This window comes from Anomaloglossus baeobatrachus, chromosome 11 (genome assembly GCF_048569485.1).
Source record: "Anomaloglossus baeobatrachus isolate aAnoBae1 chromosome 11, aAnoBae1.hap1, whole genome shotgun sequence".
Lineage (NCBI taxonomy): Eukaryota > Metazoa > Chordata > Amphibia > Anura > Aromobatidae > Anomaloglossus > Anomaloglossus baeobatrachus.
Window position 1 is genome coordinate 3,228,155 of NC_134363.1, and position 24,415 is coordinate 3,252,569.

Below are 24,415 nucleotides of genomic sequence, written 5' to 3' on the forward strand. Positions count from 1 at the left end.
AGGGGGTAGGAAAAGGGAGGGGAGGGGTGGGGGAAGGAAAAGGGAGGGGTGGTGAAAGGAGAAGGGAGGGTAGGGGAGGGGGAAGGAGAAGGGAGGGGAAGAAGGGGTGGAGGTGGGAGAGAGGGGGAGGAGGTGTGTTGCTGTATAGCTGAGCGGTGAGCGGCGCTCTTAGTGTAGCTGAGCGGTGTGTGGTGCTCTCAGTGTAGCTGAGCCATGTGTGGTGCTCTCAGTGTAGCTGAGTGGAGTGTGGCGCTCTCAGTGTAGCTGAGCGGTGTGTGATGCTCTCAGTGTAGCTGAGCGGTGTGTGGTTCTCTCAGTGTAGCTGAGCCGTGTGTGATGCTCTCAGTGTAGCTGAGCGGTGAGCGGCTCTCTCAGTGTACCTGAGCGGTGAGCGGCGCTCTCAGTGTACCTGAGCGGTGTGCGGCGCTCTCAGTGTAGCTGAGCGGTGTGCGGCGCTCTCAGTGTAGCTGAGCGGTGTGCGGCGCTCTCAGTGTAGCTGAGCGGTGTGCGGCGCTCTCAGTGTACCTGAGCGGTGTGCGGCGCTCTCAGTGTAGCTGAGCGGTGTGCGGCGCTCTCAGTGTAGCTGAGCGGTGTGCGGCGCTCTCAGTGTAGCTGAGCGGTGTGTGGCGCTCTCAGTGTAGCTGAGCGGTGTGCGGCGCTCTCAGTGTAGCTGAGCGGTGTGCGGTGCTCTCAGTGTAGCTGAGCGGTGTGCGGCGCTCTCAGTGTAGCTGAGCGGTGTGTGGCGCTCTCAGTGTAGCTGAGCGGTGTGTGGCGCTCTCAGTGTAGCTGAGCGGTGTGTGGCGCTCTCAGTGTAGCTGAGCGGTGTGTGGCGCTCTTAGTGTAGCTGAGCGGTGTGTGGCGCTCTCAGTGTAGCTGAGCGGTGTGTGGCGCTCTTAGTGTAGCTGAGCGGTGTGTGGCGCTCTCAGTGTAGCTGAGCGGTGTGTGGCGCTCTTAGTGTAGCTGAGCGGTGTGTGGCGCTCTCAGTGTAGCTGAGCGGTGTGTGGCGCTCTTAGTGTAGCTGAGCGGTGTGTGGCGCTCTCAGTGTAGCTGAGCGGTGTGTGGCGCTCTTAGTGTAGCTGAGCGGTGTGTGGCGCTCTCAGTGTAGCTGAGCGGTGTGTGGCGCTCTTAGTGTAGCTGAGCGGTGTGTGGCGCTCTCAGTGTAGCTGAGCAGTGTGTGGTGCTCTTAGTGTAGCTGAGCGGTGTGCGGCGCTCTCAGTGTAGCTGTTCGGTGTGTGGTGCTCTCAGTGTAGCTGAGCGGTGTGCGGCGCTCTCAGTGTAGCTGAGCGGTGTGTGGTGCTCTCAGTGTAGCTGAGCGGTGTGTGGTGCTCTCAGTGTAGCTGAGCGGTGTGCGGCGCTCTCCATTCATTAGTTTTTCCTCTCCATTGTCAGGTAGGATGATTCGCTCGTCAGCGCACACGTGGGCTGGAATCTCTCTTTTCCCGGCCGTAGCTGCTTCACCCTCCTCTATAAAACCTGATGGGAGAGGTGGGGCCGCACTCGTCACCGCAGACACTGGGTGCAGCAGCAGAGACACGGCTCCAGGTGAGGGAACAGGATGAGCATTGCTGTGCTGAGCGCACACTACACCCCAGCTAAACCCCACACCCAGTCTGCACACCGCACCCCGGCTGCACCCCACGCCCCGGCTGCACCCCACACCCCGGCTAAACCCCACACCCAGGCTAAACCCCACACCCAGTCTGCACACCGCACCCCGGCTTCACCCCCACACCCCGGCTGCACCCCACGCCCCGGCTAAACCCCACGCCCCGGCTACACCCCACACCCCGACTACACCCCACACCCCGGCTGCACCCCACACCCCAGCTGCACCCCAGCTGCACACCGCACCCCAGCTGCACCCCGGCTACACCCCACACCCCAGCTGCACACCGCACCCCAGCTGCACCCCGGCTACACCCCACACCCCGGCTGCACATGCACTCCGGCTTCACCCCACACCCTGGCTGCACACCACACCCCGGCTGCACCCCACACCCCGGCTGCACCCCACACCCCGGCTGCACACCACACCCCGGCTGCACCCTACACCCCGGCTGCACCCTACACCCCGGCTGCACACCACACCCCGGCTGCACCCCACACCCCGGCTGCACACCGCACCCCAGTTGCACACTCCAGTGGGGACGCATTAGAGTGTGGATCGGGCCCCCCACTCCGTACTATATATATGGGGCTGCAGCTCCTCCATACTGTGCTGCTGCAGATACGCAGGGGTGGGGGGCAGCGGTGGTGCGGACGCCCTGGTGAGCGCGGTAATGGCAGCATATTACCATGGAGGAATTACTGATGGGAGGTTTGTGTGTTTCATTTTTAGGGGCGCTCAACGCCTCCCCGAAATCCACTTCCTTGGTATAAACGTAAGGAGCGTAAGACATGAAGAAGTGTAAAGAGACGGCGTCAGGAGAGAAATGTGCGGCCCCCCGGCTCATAACCAAATTCACAGAGGTCAGCGCAACTCATATCTGCTCCAATGTAAGATACATGCAAGGAGAGATAGGAAGTCACTAAGGGGAGGTCCCAACAATGAGCCGCACGTGATCCCCCCGAGGAGCCGCACGTGATCCCCCCAAGGAGCCGCACCGCCAGAGGAATCGTCTCCTGGAAACCTCCTCAAGAATATCTCTACCATTTATATTCATCACTCCTATACTCATCCTGTATTATATCCAGAGCTGCACTCACTATTCTGCTGGTGCAGTCACTGTGCACATACATTACTGATCCTGAGTTACCTCCTGTATTATACTCCAGAGCTGCACTCACTATTCTGCTGGTGCAGTCACTGTGCACATACATTACTGATCCTGAGTTACCTCCTGTATTATACTCCAGAGCTGCACTCACTATTCTGCTGGAGCAGTCACTGTGTACATACATTACATTACTGATCCTGAGTTACCTCCTGTATTATACTCCAGAGCTGCACTCACTATTCTGCTGGTGCAGTCACTATGTACATACATTACATTACTGATCCTGAGTTACCTCCTGTATTATACTCCAGAGCTGCACTCACTATTCTGCTGGTGCAGTCACTGTGCACATACATTACATTACTGATCCTGAGTTACCTCCTGTATTATACTCCAGAGCTGCACTCACTATTCTGCTGGTGCAGTCACTGTGTACATACATTACATTACTGATCCTGAGTTACCTCCTGTATTATACTCCAGAGCTGCACTCACTATTCTGCTGGTGCAGTCACTGTGTACATACATTACATTACTAATCCTGAGTTACCTCCTGTATTATACCTCAGAGCTGCACTCAGTATTCTGCTGCTACAGTCACTGTGTACATACATTACATTACTGATCCTGAGTTACCTCCTGTATTATACTCCAGAGCTGCAGTCACTATTCTACTGGTGCAGTCACTGTGTACATACATTACATTACTGATCCTGAGTTACCTCCTGTATTATACTCCAGAGCTGCAGTCACTATTCTACTGGTGCAGTCACTGTGTACATACATTACATTACTGATCCTGAGTTACCTCCTGTATTATACTCCAGAGCTGCACTCACTATTCTGCTGGTGCAGTCACTGTGCACATACATTACATTACTTTGTATTATACTCCAGAGCTGCACTCACTATTCTGCTGGTGCAGTCACTGTGCACATACATTACATTACTTTGTATTATACTCCAGAGCTGCACTCACTATTCTGCTGGTGCAGTCACTATGTACATACATTACATTACTGATCCTGAGTTACCTCCTGTATTATACTCCAGAGCTGCACTCACTATTCTGCTGGTGCAGTCACTGTGTACATACATTACATTACTGATCCTGAGTTACCTCCTGTATTATACTCCAGAGCTGCACTCACTATTCTGCTGCTGCAGTCACTGTGTACATACATTACATTACTGATCCTGAGTTACCTCCTGTATTATACTCCAGAGCTGCACTCACTATTCTGCTGGTGCAGTCACTGTGCACATACATTACATTACTTTGTATTATACTCCAGAGCTGCACTCACTATTCTGCTGGTGCGTCTTGTTTCTTGTCTCAGTACGTGGGATCGTTTGCAGTTGAGGAGAGTGACTGGCGGAGGAGACTGTGGATGATAGAGGAGCAGATGCACGTTCTTAAGGTCAGTGACTTCCTTGTCCCCCATCACTTGGGGGTCTCTGATTTCCCCCCGCTGATGGTGTTGGGGAATATAAGGAGCCGCGTGTCTGATTTCGGGCTGCAGAGTTGAGCGGTCACCACAGGGGGGCAGCAGCGAGTGTCCGCAGTAGACGCTTTGATGTCATCATTATCTTGTTCTTCGAGGTCACATGATCCGCGGCATCAGCGCAAATTCTCCGGAGCAACCGCCGCCGAAACATCACTGTGCACAGCGGCAAGATGATGCTCTGCGTGTCTCGGCCCCTTGCTCTCGTAGTCGCGATGCTCTGCGTGTTTCGGCCCCTTGCTCTCGTAGTCGCGATGCTCTGCGTATCTCGGCCCCTTGCTCTCGTAGTCGCGATGCTCTGCGTATCTCGGCCCCTTGCTCTCGTAGTCGCGATGCTCTGCCTGTCTCCATCCCTTGCTCTCGTAGTCGCAATGCTCTGCGTGTCTCGGCCCCTTGCTCTCGTAGTCGCGATGCTCTGCCTGTTTCCATCCCTTGCTCTCGTAGTCGCGATGCTCTGCGTGTCTCGGCTCTTTCCTCTCGTAGTCGCAATGCTCTGCCTGTCTCCATCCCTTGCTCTCGTAGTCGCAATGCTCTGCGTGTCTCGGCCCCTTGCTCTCGTAGTCGCAATGCTCTGCGTGTCTCGGCCCCTTGCTCTCGTAGTCGCGATGCTCTGCGTGTCTCGGCCCCTTGCTCTCGTAGTCGCGATGCTCTGCGTGTCTCGGCCCCTTGCTCTCGTAGTCGCGATGCTCTGCGTGTCTCGGCTCTTTCCTCTCGTAGTCGCAATGCTCTGCCTGTCTCCATCCCTTGCTCTCGTAGTCGCAATGCTCTGCGTGTCTCGGCCCCTTGCTCTCGTAGTCGCAATGCTCTGCGTGTCTCGGCCCCTTGCTCTCGTAGTCGCGATGCTCTGCGTGTCTCGGCCCCTTGCTCTCGTAGTCGCGATGCTCTGCGTGTCTCGGCCCCTTGCTCTCGTAGTCGCGATGCTCTGCGTGTCTCGGCCCCTTGCTCTCGTAGTCGCGATGCTCTGCGTGTCTCGGCCCCTTGCTCTCGTAGTCGCGATGCTCTGCGTATCTCGGCCCCTTGCTCTCGTAGTCGCAATGCTCTGCGTGTCTCGGCCCCTTGCTCTCCTAGTTGCGATGCTCTGCCTGTCTCCATCCCTTGCTCTCGTAGTCGCGATGCTCTGCGTGTCTCGGCCCCTTGCTCTCGTAGTCGCGATGCTCTGCGTGTCTCCATCCCTTGCTCTCGTAGTCGCGATGCTCTGCGTGTCTCGGCCCCTTGCTCTCGTAGTTGCAATGCTCTGCCTGTCTCCATCCCTTGCTCTCGTAGTCGCGATGCTCTGCGTGTCTCGGCCCCTTGCTCTCGTAGTCGCGATGCTCTGCGTGTCTCGGTCCTTTCCTCTCGTAGTTGCAATGCTCTGCGTGTCTCGGACCCTGGCTCTCCTAGTCGTGATGCTCTACCGGTCTCCACCCCTTGCTCTCGTAGTCGCGATGCTCTGCGTGTCTCGGTCCTTTCCTCTCGTAGTCGCGATGCTCTGCCTGTCTCCACCCCTTGCTCTCGTAGTCGCGATGCTCTGCGTGTCTCGGTCCTTTCCTCTCGTAGTCGCGATGCTCTGCGTGTCTCGGACCCTTGCTCTCCTAGTCGCGATGCTCTGCCTGTCTCCACCCCTTGCTCTCGTAGTCGCGATGCTCTGCGTGTCTCGGACCCTTGCTCTCGTAGTCGCGATGCTCTGCGTGTCTCGGTCCTTTCCTCTCGTAGTTGCAATGCTCTGCGTGTCTCGGACCCTGGCTCTCCTAGTCGTGATGCTCTACCGGTCTCCACCCCTTGCTCTCGTAGTCGCGATGCTCTGCGTGTCTCGGTCCTTTCCTCTCGTAGTCGCGATGCTCTGCCTGTCTCCACCCCTTGCTCTCGTAGTCGCGATGCTCTGCGTGTCTCGGTCCTTTCCTCTCGTAGTCGCGATGCTCTGCGTGTCTCGGACCCTTGCTCTCCTAGTCGCGATGCTCTGCCTGTCTCCACCCCTTGCTCTCGTAGTCGCGATGCTCTGCGTGTCTCGGACCCTTGCTCTCCTAGTCGCGATGCTCTGCCTGTCTCCACCCCTTGCTTTCGTAGTCGCGATGCTCTGCATGTCTCGGCTCTTTCCTCTCCTAGTTGCGATGCTCTGCCTGTCTCGGCCCCTTGCTCTCGTAGTCGCGATGCTCTGCGTGTCTCGGCTCTTTCCTCTCGTAGTCGCAATGCTTTGCGTGTCTCCATCCCTTGCTCTCGTAGTCGCAATGCTCTGCGTGTCTCGGCTCTTTCCTCTCCTAGTCGCGATGCTCTACCTGTCTCCACCCCTTGCTCTCGTAGTCGCGATGCTCTGCGTGTCTCGGACACTTGCTCTCCTAGTCGCGATGCTCTGCCTGTCTCCACCCCTTGCTCTCGTAGTCGCGATGCTCTGCTGTGCTTTCCCCTCACAGGACTGTCCCCGGCGGAGAGCGGTGGTTCTGAAGTTCTGCCTCCGGGGTGTGCGGATGTACGGTGCAGACGGAGAGGTAATGGCCGTGGCTGTTGTTTGCGCGGTCCCGGCTTCGGCTCAGCTGATAACCCGCCAGGTGCCTGTATTTTCCTCCAGACACTGCTGATGGCGCACGCTCTGCGGAGGATCCGGTACACCACCTGCCGGCTGGACCACAGCCAGTTTGCCTTTGTGTCACGTAACCCAGGATGCCACGAGAGCCGCCTGTTCTGCCACCTATTTGTAGGCAGCGAGGCCCGCGAGGTACGGTGTGTGTCCGCTCCTGGAGCTCCCCCGTAGAGGCGAATTCTCCATGCTGTGCCTTGTTGTTCCCTCTGTCAGGCTCAGGTGCTGAACCTGCTGCTGTGCCGCAGCTTCCAGCTCCACTACCTGCGCACACATCCCGAGGCCGCAGCATTCAGCCATGAGGAGGTCAGCAGCGGTGCGGTGGTGAGGGAGGCACTGGCCTGCGGAGAGGTGTCGCAGAACGTCAACGCCCTGGTGTCCTTCAGGAGACTAATGGTGACTGCACAGGTGAAACATGGCAGCAACCAAGCAAGAGCCAACCTCTGCCCTCAGTATTGTGCCGCCACACTGCTGCGCTGCCACGTGTGGCCCTGAGGGCGGCGCTGTCCTCTAATGCATGATTCTGACATCTCCTCAGAACCAAGATCCAAACACGGTGCAGAGAAGCTCCTCCCCATATTGCTCCCCCACCCTGGTCCGCAAGAAGGCGATCCGCAGCAAAGGCCTTCACTCGGGGACGTATGGCGGCCCAAAGCCTCGCGAGAGTGGAGCGGAAGGTAAGCACCACCATCCCCGGGCCGAGAGTGGAGCAGAAGGTAAGCACCACCATGCCCGGGCCACAAGAGTGGAGCAGAAGGTAAGCACCACCATCCCCGGGCTGCGAGAGTGGAGGAGAAGGTAAGCACCGCCATCCCCGGGCCGCGAGAGTGGAGCAGAAGGTAAGCACCACCATGCCCGGGCCGCGAGAGAGGACGATATCGGCAGCTGTGAGGCACACAGAGAATCCAAATCTGTTCCCCATCTTAGAGGTGGTCAGTGATGGTGATGAGCCCCCCGCAGTGATGGTGATGAGCCCCCCGCAGTGGTGGTGATGAGTCCCCCGCAGTGGTGGTGATGAGCCCCCCGCAGTGGTGGTGATGAGCCCCCCGCAGTGATGGTGATGAGTCCCCCGCAGTGGTGGTGATGAGCCCCCCGCAGTGGTGGTGATGAGCCCCCCGCAGTGGTGGTGATGAGCCCCCCGCAGTGGTGGGGTTTCCAGCCCCCCGCAGTGGTGGTGATGAGCCCCCTGCAGTGGTGGTGATGAGCCCCCCGCAGTGGTGGTGATGAGCCCCCCGCAGTGGTGGGGTTTCCAGCCCCCCGCAGTGGTGGTGATGAGCCCCCTGCAGTGGTGGTGATGAGCCCCCCGCAGTGGTGGGGTTTCCAGCCCCCCGCAGTGGTGGGGTCTCCAGCCCCCCGAGCCACCACATTAGTCTGTTTGCATCTCTCTTAGGCAGAGCCGGCTCCGAGGTGATGGAGCTGCCCGAGACGCTGGAGGTGCTGCTGGATGCGGTGTGGTTCTGCGCTGGAGTCCTCAGGTACCGGAGATGTTGGCAGGGGCTGCTGTCACACCCGGGCTATGCTAGTGAAGCAATACTTGGGGGCCCCGCTGGAGCAGTTGTATGGGGGCCCCTGAGGAACATTAAACATGGGTTGATTTTCTTTAGGGATAAAGCCATGGCCCTTCTGACGGAGGACCGTATGGGGGCGTTCCTGCTGCTGCTGGACGTGGAGCGCGCGGGGCAGCTGACCCTGTACCTGCGCACACAATGTGGGCTGATTCCGTACAAGGTGCACTACACGCCGCAGCACAAGTATTATTTTGAGGTATCTGGCGCTGATTGTCTGCAGATCTCCATCCATGGGGCGGACGGTGACGTGAACGCTCGCACTCGTGAATGCTCGCACTCTCTCCTCAGCATCTCCCACAGGATTTCTCCAGCCTCGCAGACCTGGTGGCCCATCACTCCGGCACAGACCGCAGCCTGTTCTTCCAGTTGGCGCAGGGTCGGGTGAATCCATGCTATGAAGCACAAGATGTGAAAAATGCTCAACACCACAGCACCATGGAGCCGAGCCCAGAAGAGCCTGCCAAGACCGAGGAGCAGCCCGACGTGGCCCCGGAGCCGGAACAGACCATATATCACATCTAACAGGGCCCACAGGAGTGGCAGAACTTACTGCCCCAACAAAGGGCGTCCTGACACCGGAGCCATAGGAAGGAGCATGGGACGTGACACTATCTGAAGGTGTAGGCTTCTAAACCAATGGGGGAAGCAGAGTGATAGGCGCCACTGCCAGGACAGCCACACAAGACATAGGACCTGCGGACAAGCCCTTTTAGAGGAGGGGTCTCTGCAGGCACACACGGGGTAGTGCAGATAACAATGGAGCTCCCCCCACCTAGGGTCGGATGAGGGATGGTTGCACTGGTAACGTCAGCCATACATGTCAGATAACCACTGACCCGCACCCATCGCCCCATGCTCTACTGACACCTGAGACATAGTGAGAGGAGACGTGCTGCCCCTATGTATATAGAAGCCATAGTCACTCCACTAATCTCCATCACTCCTGTTCTCAAGGACATGTGACCACTGCAGCCAATCACTGACTGTGACAGCATCTACCATGAAATTTAGTCATTAACCATGCAGGAGCGACTACTCTCCAGTCCCACAGTACATGGAGCCATCACAGGTACCGGGGGCGGAGGAGAGAAAGCAGCGTGTCGTGTCCATCCGTCCTCGGGGGCGGAGGAGAGAAGGCAGCATGTCGTGTAGATCAGTCCTCGGGGGCGGAGGAGAGAAGGCAGCGTGTCGTGTCCATCCGTCCTCGGGGGCGGAGGAGAGAAGGCAGTGTGTCGTGTAGATCAGTCCTCGGGGGCGGAGGAGAGAAGGCAGCGTGTCGTGTCCATCCGTCCTCGGGGGCGGAGGAGAGAAGGCAGCATGTCATGTAGATCCGTCCTCGGGGGCGGAGGAGAGAAGGCAGCATGTGTGTCCTTCCGTCCTCGGGGGCGAAGGAGAGAAGGCAGCGTGTCGTGTAGATCAGTCCTCGGGGGCGGAGGAGAGAAGGCAGCGTATCGTGTCCATCCGTCCTCGGGGGTGGAGGAGAGAAGGCAGCGTGTCGTGTCCATCCGTCCTCGGGGGCGGAGGAGAGAAAGCAGCGTGTCGTGTAGATCAGTCCTCGGGGGCGGAGGAGAGAAGGCAGCATGTCGTGTAGATCCATCCTCAGGGGCGGAGGAGAGAAAGCAGCGTGTCGTGTAGATCAGTCCTTGGGGGCGGAGGAGAGAAAGCAGCGTGTCGTGTAGATCCGTCCTCGGGGGCGGAGGAGAGAAAGCAGCGTGTCGTGTAGATCAGTCCTTGGGGGCGGAGGAGAGAAGGCAGCGTGTTGTGTCCATCCGTCCTCGGGGGCGGAGGAGAGAAAGCAGCGTGTCGTGTCCATCCGTCCTCGGGGGCGGAGGAGAGAAGGCAGCATGTCGTGTAGATCAGTCCTCGGGGGCGGAGGAGAGAAGGCAGCATGTCGTGTAGATCAGTCCTCGGGGGCGGAGGAGAGAAGGCAGCGTGTCGTGTCCATCCGTCCTCGGGGGCGGAGGAGAGAAGGCAGCATGTCATGTAGATCCGTCCTCGGGGGCGGAGGAGAGAAGGCAGCATGTGTGTCCTTCCGTCCTCGGGGGCGAAGGAGAGAAGGCAGCGTGTCGTGTAGATCAGTCCTCGGGGGCGGAGGAGAGAAGGCAGCGTATCGTGTCCATCCGTCCTCGGGGGCGGAGGAGAGAAGGCAGCGTGTCGTGTCCATCCGTCCTCGGGGGCGGAGGAGAGAAAGCAGCGTGTCGTGTAGATCAGTCCTCGGGGGCGGATGAGAGAAGGCAGCATGTCGTGTAGATCCATCCTCAGGGGCGGAGGAGAAAAGGCAGCGTGTTGTGTCCATCCGTCCTCGGGGGCGGAGAGCAGGCAGTGTGTCGTGTCCATTTTCGGCGGCGGAGGAGAGAAGGCAGCGTGTCGTGTCCATCCGTCCTCTGAGGCAGAGGAGAGAAGGCAGCGTGTCGTGTCCATCCGTCCTCGGGGGCGGAGGAGAGAAGGCAGCATGTCGTGTAGATTCATCCTCAGGGGCGGAGGAGAGAAGGCAGCGTGTCATGTAGATCCGTCCTCCGGGTGGAGGAGAGCAGGCAGCGTGTCGTGTCCATCCGTCCTCGGGGGCGGAGAGCAGGCAGCGTGTCATGTAGATCCGTCCTCCGGGTGGAGGAGAGCAGGCAGTGTGTCGTGTCCATCCGTCCTCTGAGGCGGAGGAGAGAAGGCAGCATGTTGTGTCCATCTGTCCTCGGGGGCGGAGGAGAGAAAGCAGCGTGTCGTGTAGATCAGTCCTCGGGGGCGGAGGAGAGAAGGCAGCATGTCGTGTAGATCCATCCTCAGGGGCGGAGGAGAGAAGGCAGCGTGTTGTGTCCATCCGTCCTCGGGGGCGGAGGAGAGAAAGCAGCGTGTCGTGTAGATCAGTCCTCGGGGGCGGAGGAGAGCAGGCAGTGTGTCGTGTCCATCCGTCCTCTGATGCAGAGGAGAGAAGGCAGCGTGTCGTGTCCATCCGTCCTCGGGGGCGGAGGAGAGAAGGCAGCGTGTCATATCCATCCATCCTTGGGGGCGGAGGAGAGAAGGCAGCGTGTCGTGTCCATCCGTCCTCGGGGGCGGAGGAGAGAAGGCAGCATGTCGTGTAGATCCATCCTCAGGGGCGGAGGAGAGAAGGCAGCGTGTCATGTAGATCCGTCCTCCGGGTGGAGGAGAGCAGGCAGCGTGTCGTGTCCATCCGTCCTCGGGGGCGGAGAGCAGGCAGCGTGTTGTGTCCGTTTTCGGCGGCGGAGGAGAGCAGGCTGTGTGTCGTGTCCATCCGTCCTTTGAGGCGGAGGAGAGAAGGCAGCGTGTCGTGTCCATCCGTCCTCGGGGGCGGAGGAGAGAAGGCAGCATGTCGTGTAGATCCATCCTCAGGGGCGGAGGAGAGAAGGCAGCGTGTCATGTAGATCCGTCCTCGGGGGCGGAGGAGAAAAGGCAGAGTGTTGTGTCCATCCGTCCTCGGGGGCGGAGGAGAGGAGGCAGCGTGTTGTGTCCATCCGTCCTCGGGGGCGGAGGAGAGAAGGCAGCGTGTTGTGTCCATCCGTCCTCGGGGGCGGAGGAGAGAAAGCAGAGTGCCGTGTAGATCAGTCCTCGGGGGAGGAGGAGAGAAAGCAGCGTGTTGTGTCCATCCGTCCTCGGGGGCGGAGGAGAGAAAGCAGAGTGCCGTGTAGATCAGTCCTCGGGGGTGGAGGAGAGAAAGCAGCGTGTTGTGTCCATCCGTCCTCGGGGGCGGAGGAGAGAAAGCAGAGTGTCGTGTAGATCAGTCCTCGGGGGAGGAGGAGAGAAAGCAGCGTGTTGTGTCCATCCGTCCTCGAGGGCGGAGAGCAGGCAGCGTGTCGTGTCCGTTTTCGGCGGTGAAGCAGAGCAGGCAGTGTGTCGTGTCCATCCGTCCTCTGAGGCGGAGGAGAGAAGGCAGCGTGTCGTGACCATCCGTCCTCGGGGGCGGAGGAGAGAAGGCAGCGTGTCATATCCATCCATGCTCGGGGGCGGAGGAGAGAAAGCAGCGTGTCATATCCATATCCATCCATCCTCGGGGGTGGAGGAGAGCAGGCAGCGTGTCGTGTCCATCCTCAGGGGCAGGATATGGAGGATAGAGACGGCGCCTTGTGGGCAGCGAGGCCTTCATGTCAGGTTTCCGTTGTTGAGACACGGGGCTCAGTGGGTGCTCTCGTCCACTAAAGCCCGCCGCCTTTAGAAAGACAGCGTGACTCAGGGCTCATCCCAACTGAACGCAAGCCTCCTTAACCGTGGGCGGAACACTACTCAGACAACACAGGGTGAGGGAACCACAATAATTAGACTTTATTGGATCCCCAAACAATTAACGGCACATAACACATAACCAGCAACACACACAAATGTAACAGGCAACAGAGTCTCACCCTTCCGCTGGCTCACCAGCGATTAGACTGTCCGTGCTTCCAGGGCTACTTACTTCAATCCAGCAGCACCCCGCTTTCGGCGGGCACCCACCGAGAATGGAATAATGCCAGATTTAGGAAGCTGTGTGAGGTCTGCAAAGTCTGTAGCCAGGTGACTGAACTGTCCCAACCTGAGGGTCCTCCTTAAGTAGTCTCTGGTATGATGATGTGATATGATCCTGGCAGCCAGAGTCGAAATCCCTAGACTGTGGATATGGTCTCCAATCGGAATCAAAGTCCCTAGATTGAAGCCATGTAGCCAAGTGACCCTCTAGTCGGAGCCAAAGTCCCTAGACCGAGTCCACAGGGCATCCTGGTTCTGATCCCCTAGCCAGCTCCTAAGAGCTTAGACTGGATCATGCAGCATCCATCAACAACTGGTGATTTAAGGAAGTCCCTTTTTATAGCCATAGCCTTTCCTTTGGATATACAGTGCCCTTATCGGATTGGTTGTACAAGGTTGCTTCTCTTATTGGATGAATTTCAAGCTGCATGGATAATGTTCATTTAAATGATGTGCATAGAAAGACTGAGGCTATCTACATGAAGTCTGCAAGTCACAGACTAGACAATGGCTACTAAGGTAATTTACATTAGATTAGCAATACATAACTACATTACAATGATTGCTCAGAGGGGCCTGGCAGAAACAATAGTTTAGCAAACATGAGGTAGCACACAGAAGAACAATACGTCTGTCTAATGTATGAAATTTAACCCACGACACACATTGAAAAAGTCTGTGTTGTCACATCCGTCATTGCAGCCACCCCGTTTAATGTATGCAGCACCTTCTGGTTTCATTTATTGCAGTTAATAAATATCATTTTAAGCGGCGTCATCTCCTTTTCTGCACTTTATCCCTTTGATATCAGGCAGCAGAAAGGTTGTAGATCCATTTAGGTTCACAACAACGTTCTCTGTCTCACCTCATCGGCTGAACACAAGTCTATCAGTGTCATCTACATTATGTAGAAGACACTAGTCCACAAATCCCTACAAATGCGTTTGTGCTGGAACCACAAATCTCATGTAGACATGGCTGACATGACGCAGGGCTTCTTCTGTCTGGACAATCCATCTGCATTTTGTGGTTGGCTCCATCTTGTACATTGTATGGTGGAGTTGTAGGGTTGAAGGACCAAGCTCAATTTCACATCCTCTTTCACGTAAACTGTTTCCTGCACCCACAAATCGGCATTGTAGATCTCCCACATCATTTCCTAGGAGAATATCTGCAGCCGCTCATCACCCCAACCACACATTGCTTGACCCCAAAGCCAAAGTCCAGATCTAACAGTTGCTTTTGGGATATTCCTCCTTTGTCCTCCAGCCAATTCAATAACAATCCCTGGTCCATGATGTATCGCCTCTGGCCGAACCACCCGGGGATCAGCTATTGTGAGACATGCCCCAGAGTCACAACATCCAATGACTCTCCGTCCATCCAGCGCAACCTCCTGTAAGTGCTTACTCTGATGGTAAGAACTTGTGGCCGTGTCCCGTACCCCATAAACCCCTAGTGGTCGACCATGGGTGTCTGACTCATTAGGTAAGTCAGCTTGAAGGGTTGAGAACTCTACCCCCATTGTATTTGGCGGGTGGCTTTGATGCAGGGTCATTCCTCACTCGAGCAGCAGGGCAGTTGCGCAGATGGCCAAGCTGACCACATTGATGACATCTGCGCTGAGTCGCACTCCTTCCAATTTGCATTCTGGGGCAGGAAGTAAGAGAACCCGGGGACTATTGAGGTGCAAGTGCCAGAGGTGGTGGTTGTCTTGGAGAACGACTGCACTGTATTGCTGGGCATGTGGCCTGCAGGTGGCCAGGCTGCCCACAACCATGACATCTGAACTCTACTGCTTTCCATCCTTGTCACAATCCAGATAATATGGTAGGAACAACTGGAGGCACATTCACATGGGTATCAACATGAGATAATGACCTAGGGGGGTGGGGAACACCGAGGACTGAAGGATAAGTGACCTCCAGTGTTGGGGTGCTGGTAGTCCTCTCTCCATCCACCAACATACTCTTCCACTGAGGCTTTATAGTGAGCACCTCATCAGCTGGAGCGGCAGCTTGTTCCATGTCGCTGGTTTCCGCTCATTCTCTGATCTCGGGAGGGAGGTGGGTTTGATAAGGAACTGCTCATTTAGAATGACCTGTAGGACCATACTGTTCCAGGATGGTTTCTTTAATTTCCTCATACTTGCAACTCCACCCAGGCTCCATAGCTCGATCGATACGCCTCTGCAGCTCCACCGAGGGCCCATAGCTCGATACGTCTCCGCAGCTCCACCGAAGGCCTATAGCTCGATGTGCCTCAGCAGCTCCACCGAGGATCCATAGCTCGATACGTCTCTGCAGCTCCACCGAGGGTCCATAGCTCGATATGCCTCTGCAGCTCCACCGAGGCCCATAGCTCGATACGTCTCTGCAGCTCCACCGAGGGTCCATAGCTCGATATGCCTCTGCAGCTCCACCGAGGGTCCATAGCTCGATGTGCCTCTGCAGCTCCACCGAGGGTCCATAGCTCGATGTGCCTCAGCAGCTCCACCGAGGGTCCATAGCTCGATACGTCTCTGCAGCTCCACCGAGGGTCCATAGCTCGATATGCCTCTGCAGCTCCACCGAGGGTCCATAGCTCGATGTGCCTCTGCAGCTCCACCGAGGGTCCATAGCTCGATGTGCCACAGCAGCTCCACCGAGGGTCCATAGCTCGATACGTCTCTGCAGCTCCACCGAGGGTCCATAGCTCGATACGCCTCTGCAGCTCCACCGAAGGCCCATAGCTCGATACGTCTCTGCAGCTCCACCGAAGGCCTATAGCTCGATGTGCCTCAGCAGCTCCACCGAGGGTCCATAGCTCGATACGCCTCTGCAGCTCCACCGAAGGCCCATAGCTCGATACGTCTCTGCAGCTCCACCGAAGGCCTATAGCTCGATGTGCCTCAGCAGCTCCACCGAGGCTCCATAGCTCGATGCGCCTCTGCAGCTTCACCCAGGCTCCATAGCTCGATACGCCTCTGCAGCTTCACCCAGGCTCCATAGCTCGATACGCCTCTGCAGCTCCACCCAGGCTCCATAGCTCGATACGCCTCTGCAGCTCCACCCAGGCGCAATAGCTCGATACGCCTCTGCAGCTCCACCGAGGGCCCATAGCTCGATATGCCTCTGCAGCTCCACCGAGGGCCCATAGCTCGATACGCCTCTGCAGCTCCACCGAGGGCCCATAGCTCGGTGTCCATGGAGGCCTTATTACATTACAGTCCACAAAAACAGACAGGGGGTGACACTCTGTTACTTCCCTCACTAATGGCTGAAGGAGGCACCACATCTGGAATGGTCTGGTACAAGGTGAGCGATAGGTGCAGGGACCAGGGGCTGACACACGACCAGTGTATACAGAGGGTGGGGGACGGACGGCTCCTGCACCATGCACTCCACCATTGTGTCAGCCACTGAGAAGTACCAGGCAAGAGGTGGCCAGGGATCGGTATCAGCGGTTCTTAATTTTGCTGATGAACACTGGAGACAACTCATTTATCAGCAAATGCCCCCATATTGCCACCACATATAGTGCCGCCCCATGTGGGGAGACACCAGCGTATTCTCCGTATGACAAAGCGGTGGGGACCTCACAATGGCGCCATCAGACAGCAGGGGCCGGGCTATGTGGCCCCCGCCTGTGGAACCCAGGGGACCCCGCACCGTTTCTTCTATGGTGTAAAACAACTTAAATGTTGAGAATTCTCGATCTCATCGATGAACAGGAAAAAAAATGGAAGATTAGCTGAAGAAGCCGCGAGAAAGAGGGGACGACAAATCATCAAGTGGTATAAATGATAGAACTGTACGACAGCCCCCGCCGACTGGGGAACAAGGAGGATAGCGGGGATCATGGGGAAGACGAGGGTCCTGAGGAAGGCGGGGGGCCCAGAGGAAGGCGAGGGTCCTGGGGAAGGCGGGGGCCTGGAGGATGGCGAGGGTCATGGGGAAGGCGGGGGGCCCAGAGGATGGTGAGGGTCCTGGGGAAGGCGGGGGCCCAGAGGATGGCGAGGGCCCAGAGGAAGGCGAGGGTCCTGGGGAAGGCGGGTGGCCCAGAGGATGGTGAGGGTCCTGGGGAAGGCGGGGGGCCCAGAGGATGGCGAGGGTCCTGGGGAAGGCGAGGGTCCTGGGGAAGGCGGGGGGCCCGGAGGATGGCGAGGGTCATGGGGAAGGCGAGGGTCATAGGGAAGGCGGGGGGCCTGGAGGATGGCAAGGGTCATGGGGAAGGCAGGGGGCCCGGAGAAAGGAGAGGGTCCTGGGGAAGGCGGGGGCCTGGAGGATGGCGAGGGTCATGGGGAAGGCGGGGGGCCCAGAGAAAGGAGAGGGTCCTGGGGAAGGCTGGGGCCTGGAGGATGGCGAGGGTCATGGGGAAGGCGGGGGGCCCGGAGGAAGGCGAGGGTCCTGGGAAAGGCGAGGGTCATAGGGAAGGCGGGGGGCCTGGAGGATGGCAAGGGTCATGGGGAAGGCAGGGGGCCCAGAGAAAGGCAAGGGTCCTGGGGAAGGCGAGGGTCCTGGGGAAGGCGAGGGTCCTGGGGAAGGCGGGGGGCCCAGAGGAAGGAGAGGGTCCTGGGGAAGGCGGGGAGCCCAGAGGAAGGCGAGGGTCCTGGGGAAGGCGGGGAGCCCAGAGGAAGGAGAGGGTCCTGGGGAAGGCGGGGGCCCGGAGGATGGCGAGGGTCATGGGGAAGGCGGGGGCCCGGAGGATGGCGAGGGTCATGGGGAAGGCGGGGGCCCGGAGGATGGCGAGGGTCCTGGGGAAGGCGGGGGGCCCAGAGGAAGGAGAGGATCCTGGGGAAGGCGGGGGCCAAGAGGAAAGCGAGGGTCCTGGGGAAGGAGAGGGTCCTGGGGAAGGCGAGGGGCCCAGAGGAAGGCGAGGGTCCTGGAGAAGGCGGGGGGCCCAGAGGAAGGCGAGGGGTCCTGGGGAAAACGGGGGGCCCAGAGAAAGGCGAGGGTCCTGGGGAAGGCGGGGGGCCTGGAGGATGGCGAGGGTCCTGGGGAAGGCGGGGGGCCCAGAGAAAGGCAAGGGTCCTGGGGAAGGCGAGGGTCCTGGGGAAGGCGAGGGTCCTGGGGAAGGCGAGGGGCCCAGAGAAAGGCGAGGGTCCTGGGGAAGGCGAGGGTCATGGGGAAGGCGGGGAGCCCAGAGGAAGGCAAGGGTCCTGGGGAAGGCGAGGGTCCTGGGGAAGGCGAGGGTGATGGGGAAGGCGGGGGGCCCAGAGGAAGGCGAGGGTCCTGGGGAAGGCGAGGGTCATGGGGAAGGCGGGGAGCCCAGAGGAAGGCAAGGGTCCTGGGGAAGGCGAGGGTCCTGGGGAAGGCGAGGGTGATGGGGAAGGCGGGGGGCCCAGAGGAAGGCGAGGGTCATAGGGAAGGCGGGGGGCCTGGAGGATGGCAAGGGTCATGGGGAAGGCAGGGGGCCCAGAGAAAGGCAAGGGTCCTGGGGAAGGCGAGGGTCCTGGGGAAGGCGAGGGTCCTGGGGAAGGCGGGGGGCCCAGAGGAAGGAGAGGGTCGTGGGGAAGGCGGGGAGCCCAGAGGAAGGCGAGGGTCCTGGGGAAGGCGGGGGGCCCAGAGGAAGGAGAGGGTCCTGGGGAAGGCGGGGGCCCGGAGGATGGCGAGGGTCATGGGGAAGGCGGGGGCCCGGAGGATGGCGAGGGTCCTGGGGAAGGCGGGGGGGCCAAGAGGAAAGCGAGGGTCCTGGGGAAGGAGAGGGTCCTGGGGAAGGCGAGGGGCCCAGAGGAAGGCGAGGGTCCTGGAGAAGGCGGGGGGCCCAGAGGAAGGCGAGGGTCCTGGGGAAAACGGGGGGCCCAGAGAAAGGCGAGGGTCCTGGGGAAGGCGGGGGGCCCAGAGAAAGGCAAGGGTCCTGGGGAAGGCGAGGGTCATGGGGAAGGCGGGGAGCCCAGAGGAAGGCAAGGGTCCTGGGGAAGGCGAGGGTCCTGGGGAAGGCGGGGGGCCCAGAGAAAGGCGAGGGTCCTGGGGAAGGCGAGGGTCATGGGGAAGGCGGGGAGCCCAGAGGAAGGCAAGGGTCCTGGGGAAGGCGAGGGTCCTGGGGAAGGCGAGGGTCATGGGGAAGGCGAGGGTCCTGGGGAAGGCGGGGGGCCCAGAGGAAGGCGAGGGTCCTGGGGAAGGCGAGGGTGATGGGGAAGGCGAGGGTCCTGGGGAAGGCGAGGGTCATGGGGAAGGCGAGGGTCATGGGGAAGGCGGGGAGCCCAGAGGAAGGCGAGGGTCCTGGGGAAGGCGAGGGTCCTGGGGAAGGCGAGGGTCTTGGGGAAAGTGAGGGTCTTGGGGAAAGTGAGGGTCCTGGGGAAGGCGAGGGTCATGGGGAAGGCGGGGAGCCCAGAGGAAGGCGAGGGTCCTGGGGAAGGCGAGGGTCTTGGGGAAAGTGAGGGTCTTGGGGAAAGTGAGGGTCCTGGGGAAGGCGAGGGTGATGGGGAAGGCGGGGGTCCTGAGGAAGGCGAGGGTCCTGGGGAAGGGGGGGGTCCTGAGGAAGGCGAGGGTCTTGGGGAAAGTGAGGGTCCTGGGGATGGCAGGAGGGAGGGGGCGCTTTCCGGGGATGGCAGAGGTCCGGCGGGGGTCTCCATCTACAGGGTTATGACACAGATGGAATCCGGGTAAGCTCTGTGCTGAAGGGGCTTCACGTCCGCGCCCCCAGAAACCATCACCCGGGGCTGGGGGAGGGGCAGAGCCACAGTCACGTGCTCAAGCAGCCGCACCGCGGGGCCGCCGGGAGATGTAGTCCTGCTGCCCTGCATCTGGCCTGACGAGAGCGCGTCACAGGGCAGGCCCCGCCCCTCCCCGAGTGACGTCATGCAGCGGCGGTGCCGGTTGCTAGGTGACGGGAACGCTGTGGAGGGGGTTTCTGAGGATCCGGGGACCACATTGATAACCGGGAGCACGGGACAGCCAGCGGCGGGGGAGAAAGACAGCGAGGACACCGACGAGGAGACCGAGAGAGGGGGAGAGACTGAGGGGGAGACAGGGGGAGATAGAGACCACCAGAGTAACGGAGATCACCGGGGAGAGACAGAGACCGCCGGGGAGAGAGACAGAGACCGCCGGGGAGAGAGACAGAGACCGCCGGGGAGAGAGACAGAGACCGCCGGGGAGAGAGACAGAGACCGCCGGGGAGAGAGACAGAGACCGCCGGGGAGAGAGACAGAGACCGCCGGGGAGAGAGACAGAGACCGCCGGGGAGAGAGACAGAGACCGCCGGGGAGAGAGACAGAGACCGCCGGGGAGAGAGACAGAGACCGCCGGGGAGAGAGACAGAGACCGCCGGGGAGAGAGACAGAGACCGCCGGGGAGAGAGACAGAGACCGCCGGGGAGAGAGACAGAGACCGCCGGGGAGAGAGACAGAGACCGCCGGGGAGAGAGACAGAGACCGCCGGGGAGAGAGACAGAGACCGCCAGGGAGAGAGACAGAGACCGCCGGGGAGAGAGACAGAGACCGCCGGGGAGAGAGACAGAGACCGCCGGGGAGAGAGACAGAGACCGCCGGGGAGAGAGACAGAGACCGCCGGGGAGAGAGACAGAGACCGCCGGGGAGAGAGACAGAGACCGCCGGGGAGAGAGACAGAGACCGCCGGGGAGAGAGACAGAGACCGCCGGGGAGAGAGACAGAGACCGCCGGGGAGAGAGACAGAGACCGCCGGGGAGAGAGACAGAGACCGCCGGGGAGAGAGACAGAGACCGCCGGGGAGAGAGACAGAGACCGCCGGGGAGAGAGACAGAGACCGCCGGGGAGAGAGACAGAGACCGCCGGGGAGAGAGACAGAGACCGCCGGGGAGAGAGACAGAGACCGCCGGGGAGAGAGACAGAGACCGCCGGGGAGAGAGACAGAGACCGCCGGAGAGAAATAGAAACCACCGGGGAGAGACAGGGACCGCCGGGGAGAGACAGAGACCGCTGGGGAGAAATAGAGACCGTCTGAGAGAGTTAGAGACTGCTGGGGAGAAATAAAGACTGCCAGAGAGAAATAGAGACCGCCGAGGAGAGATAGAAACCGCTGGGGCGAAATAGAGACCGCCAGGGAGAGATATAGACTGCCAGGGAGAAAAAGAGACCGTCGGGGAGAGGTAGAGACTGCCGGGGAGAAATACTGTAGAGACCGTGGGGGAGAAATAGAAACCGCCGGGGAGAGACAGAGACTGCCGGGGAGAGACAGAGACCGTCGGGGAGAAATAGAGACCGTCGGGGAGAGACAGAGACTGCCGGGGAGAAATAGAGACCGCCAGGGAGAAATAGAGACCATCTGAGACTGTCAGGGAGAAATAGAGACCGCCGGGGAGAGATAGAGACCGCCGGGGAGAAATAGAGACCGCCAGGGAGAAATAGAGACCGCCTGAGACTGTCAGGGAGAAATAGAGACCGCCGGGGAGAGATAGAGACCGCCGGGGAGAAATAGAGACCGCAAGGGAGAAATAGAGACTGCCAGGGAGAAATAGAGACCGCCAGGGAGAGATAGAGACCGCCTGAGACTGTCAGGGGAGAAATAGAGACCGCCGGGGAGAGATAGAGACTGTCAGGGAGAAATAGAGACCGCCGGGGAGAGATAGAGACTGTCAGGGAGAAATAGAGACCGCCGGGGAGAGATAGAGACTGTCAGGGAGAAATAGAGACCGCCGGGGAGAGATAGAGACTGTCAGGGAGAAATAGAGACCGCCGGGGAGAGATAGAGACTGTCAGGGAGAGACAGAGACCGCCCTTTTCGGGGCCTGCGAGCTGCGGCTGTTATTCGGGGGGGCTCCTGGACATGGAGGGGCTGCACAGCAGCCGCGGGGCCGGGGTCAGAGCGCACTGACAGTCTTCTGGCAGAACAGCGCCCCCTGCAGGGATCATGGCGTCAGAGTGTGTGAAGGTGGTGGTCCGCTGCCGCCCCATGAACAACAGGGAGCGAGAGCTGAAGTGCCAAGCGGTGGTCTCCATGGACAGCAGCCGGGGCCAGTGCTTCATCAGGAGGCCTGAGGGGGCGGAGGAGACCCCCAAACAGTTCACCTTTGATGGGGCGTATTACGTGGAGCACTGCACCGAGCAGATCTACAATGAGATCGCCTTCCCACTGGTGGAGGTAAGAGGGGCGAGACCCCGCGCATGTGGGGGACAAGGCTCAACACAGGGGGCGCTCTGCTGTCTGTGCTCTGCAGCCTCTGTCACCACTGGACCGAGGAGCTTACACTCAGCGCTCCCCCGTTAGTGTGGTGACAGCAGTGTGCTCCTCTGTACATCACAGACGTGAGTACACCCCGCACTGTACATATTTTATAATACAGATCTAACCTTGTGATACAGTGTGCAGTGTCAGTGCGCAGCTTGTATACAATGTGCAGTGTCAGTGCGCAGCTTGTATACAATGTGCAGTGTCAGTGCGCAGCTTGTATACAATGTACAGTGTCAGTGCGCATCAGCACAGTGGGCACGGGATTTCTCATGCACTGTGCTTGTACTGTACATCGCAGCTGAAGCATGCTGTGTCCAAAACGCTGTGAAAACTGATGGTGGGCACGTGCCCTTACGTTGCTCTACATGACCATGCAGAGACCGACATCACATCCCATCAGAGGGGCACGCTTACTGGAAGCACAGCTCACTACAGGAGGTGACCTCAGCGTGCGCTCCAGGATGTCCGTGTGCTCCACAGTATATTGCTCCAGGGGTGCATGTGACACTTGTGGGGGTTGAACTGTTCTTAATTAGGCCAGATGTATGTGTTCTATTGTTAACCATTGTCTCTTCCCAGACTGATTGGAGCCCTATTGTCTATAAATATGTATTGCCTCAGCCCCTGACTGCAGAGTTCAGAGGAAAATGATGCAGTCGGATTGAACGAGCGACCAATGAGAGAGCAGCCGTCTCCATCTATACCCTGAACTGAGAACTATAAAAGGGTCTTGCTCCTGTCATCAGAAAGAAGGATTCTTCATCATCTCAGCCGAGGAGCTTCAGTGCAGACTGAGGAAACACAGAACTGCTTCACTTTGGATATTCTGCAGGATTTCAGCTTAGGATCCACAGTTCCAGCTGAAGGTTCACAGCACGGCTTCCTAAAACTGAGCAATCGTGGGAGAAGCGCCTTGGTGAGAGGTAGAGAAGAACCCCAAGATCACTGCGGCTGAGCTCCAGAGATGCAGTAGGGGGGATGGGAGAAAAACCACAAAGTCACCTGTCACTGCAGCCTCCACCAGTCGGGCCTTTATGGCAGAGCGGCCGACGGAAGCCTCTCCTCAGTGCAAGACATATGACAGCCGCATAGAGTTTGCAAAAAATACACATAAAGGATCCCAGACTATGAGAAATAAGATTCTCTGATCTGATGAGACGAAGATAGAACTTTCTGGTGATAATTCTAAGCGGTATGTGTGGAAAAAAAAACAGGCACTGCTCATCAGCTGCCCAATACCATCCCACAGTGAAGCATGGTGGTGGCAGCATCATTCTATGGGGGCAGGGATAAGGACAACTGGTTACAATTGAAGGAAAGATGAATGCGGCCAAGTACAGAGATATCCTGGAAGAAAACCTCTTCCAGATGCTCTGGACCTCAGACTTGGCCGAAGGTTCACCTTCCAACAAGACAATGACCCTAAGCACACAGCTAAAATAACAAAGGAGCGGCTTCACAACAACTCTGTGACCATTCCTGACCGGCCCAGCCAGAGCCCTGACCTAAACCCAATGGAGCATCTCTGGAGAGACCTGAAAACGGCGTCCACCAACGTTCACCATCCAACCAGACGGAACTGGAGAGGATCTGCAAGAAGAATGGCCGAGGATCCCCAAATCCAGGATCCCAAGAAGACTCATGGCTGTACTAGCTCAAAAGGGAGGGTGCCTCTACCCAATACTGAGCAAAGGGGCTGAATACTTATAACCATGGGATATACTGAGCAAAGGGAATGAATACTTATAACCATGGGATATACTGAGCAAAGGGGCTGAATACTTATGGCCATGGGATATACTGAGCAAAGGGACTGAATACTTTATAACCATGGGATATACTGAGCAAAGGGGCTGAATACTTATGGCCATGGGATATACTGAGCAAAGGGACTGAATACTTATAACCATGGGATATACTGAGCAAAGGGACTGAATACTTATGACCATGTGTTATACTGAGCAAAGGGGCTGAATACTTATGACCATGTGTTATACTGAGCAAAGGGGCTGAATACTTATGACCATGTGATATACTGAGCAAAGGGGCTGAATACTTATAACCATGGGATATACTGAGCAAAGGGGCTGAATACTTATCCCCATGGGATATACTGAGCAAAGGGGCTGAATACTTAACTTTCTACATTTCTGTTTTTTTTTCTGACAAGATGTGGGGCAGAGTGCACATTAGCGAGAATTTACCAAAAGGCTGCAATGAAACAGTGAAAAATGTAAAGGGATGTGAATACTTTCCGCACCCACTGTATAGGGGGGTCAGTAGTGTATAATGTACAGTATATATAGGGGGTCAGTAGTTTGTAATGTACAGTGTACAGTGTGTACACCACCATTACCTTGAGAACGGTGGCAGCTATAGGCATAGAAGTGGTGTCTAGGTATAGTAAAGTAGCCATGCGCTACGCAATGAAACCACTTATAGCGCCACCTGGTGGAAAACAACGGAGTTAGCATTTTTATCTCGAAAA

At 58.4% G+C, this 24,415-nt stretch overlaps 2 protein-coding genes across 2 annotated transcripts in view; both read left to right on the forward strand.

The window, feature by feature from the left end:
* The first annotated feature begins 2,397 nt into the window (after window positions 1-2,397).
* Window positions 2,398-9,034, forward strand: SH2D5 (SH2 domain containing 5). The gene is made up of 9 exons (XM_075328508.1): window positions 2,398-2,469; window positions 4,058-4,138; window positions 6,610-6,684; window positions 6,765-6,911; window positions 6,990-7,225; window positions 7,338-7,450; window positions 8,164-8,248; window positions 8,378-8,537; window positions 8,630-9,034. The coding sequence occupies exons 1-9, from the start codon at window positions 2,398-2,400 to the stop codon at window positions 8,861-8,863; spliced, it is 1,203 nt and encodes a 400-aa protein (XP_075184623.1). The 3' UTR covers window positions 8,864-9,034.
* A 12,572-nt stretch (window positions 9,035-21,606) lies between these two features.
* The window catches only part of PLEKHM2 (pleckstrin homology and RUN domain containing M2), a 24,849-nt gene continuing 22,040 nt past the window's right edge, over window positions 21,607-24,415 (forward strand). Inside the window, exon 1 of the mRNA XM_075328509.1 lies at window positions 21,607-21,837. Coding sequence (XP_075184624.1) covers window positions 21,607-21,837 — 231 coding nt within the window. The remainder of the gene's footprint in view (window positions 21,838-24,415) is intronic.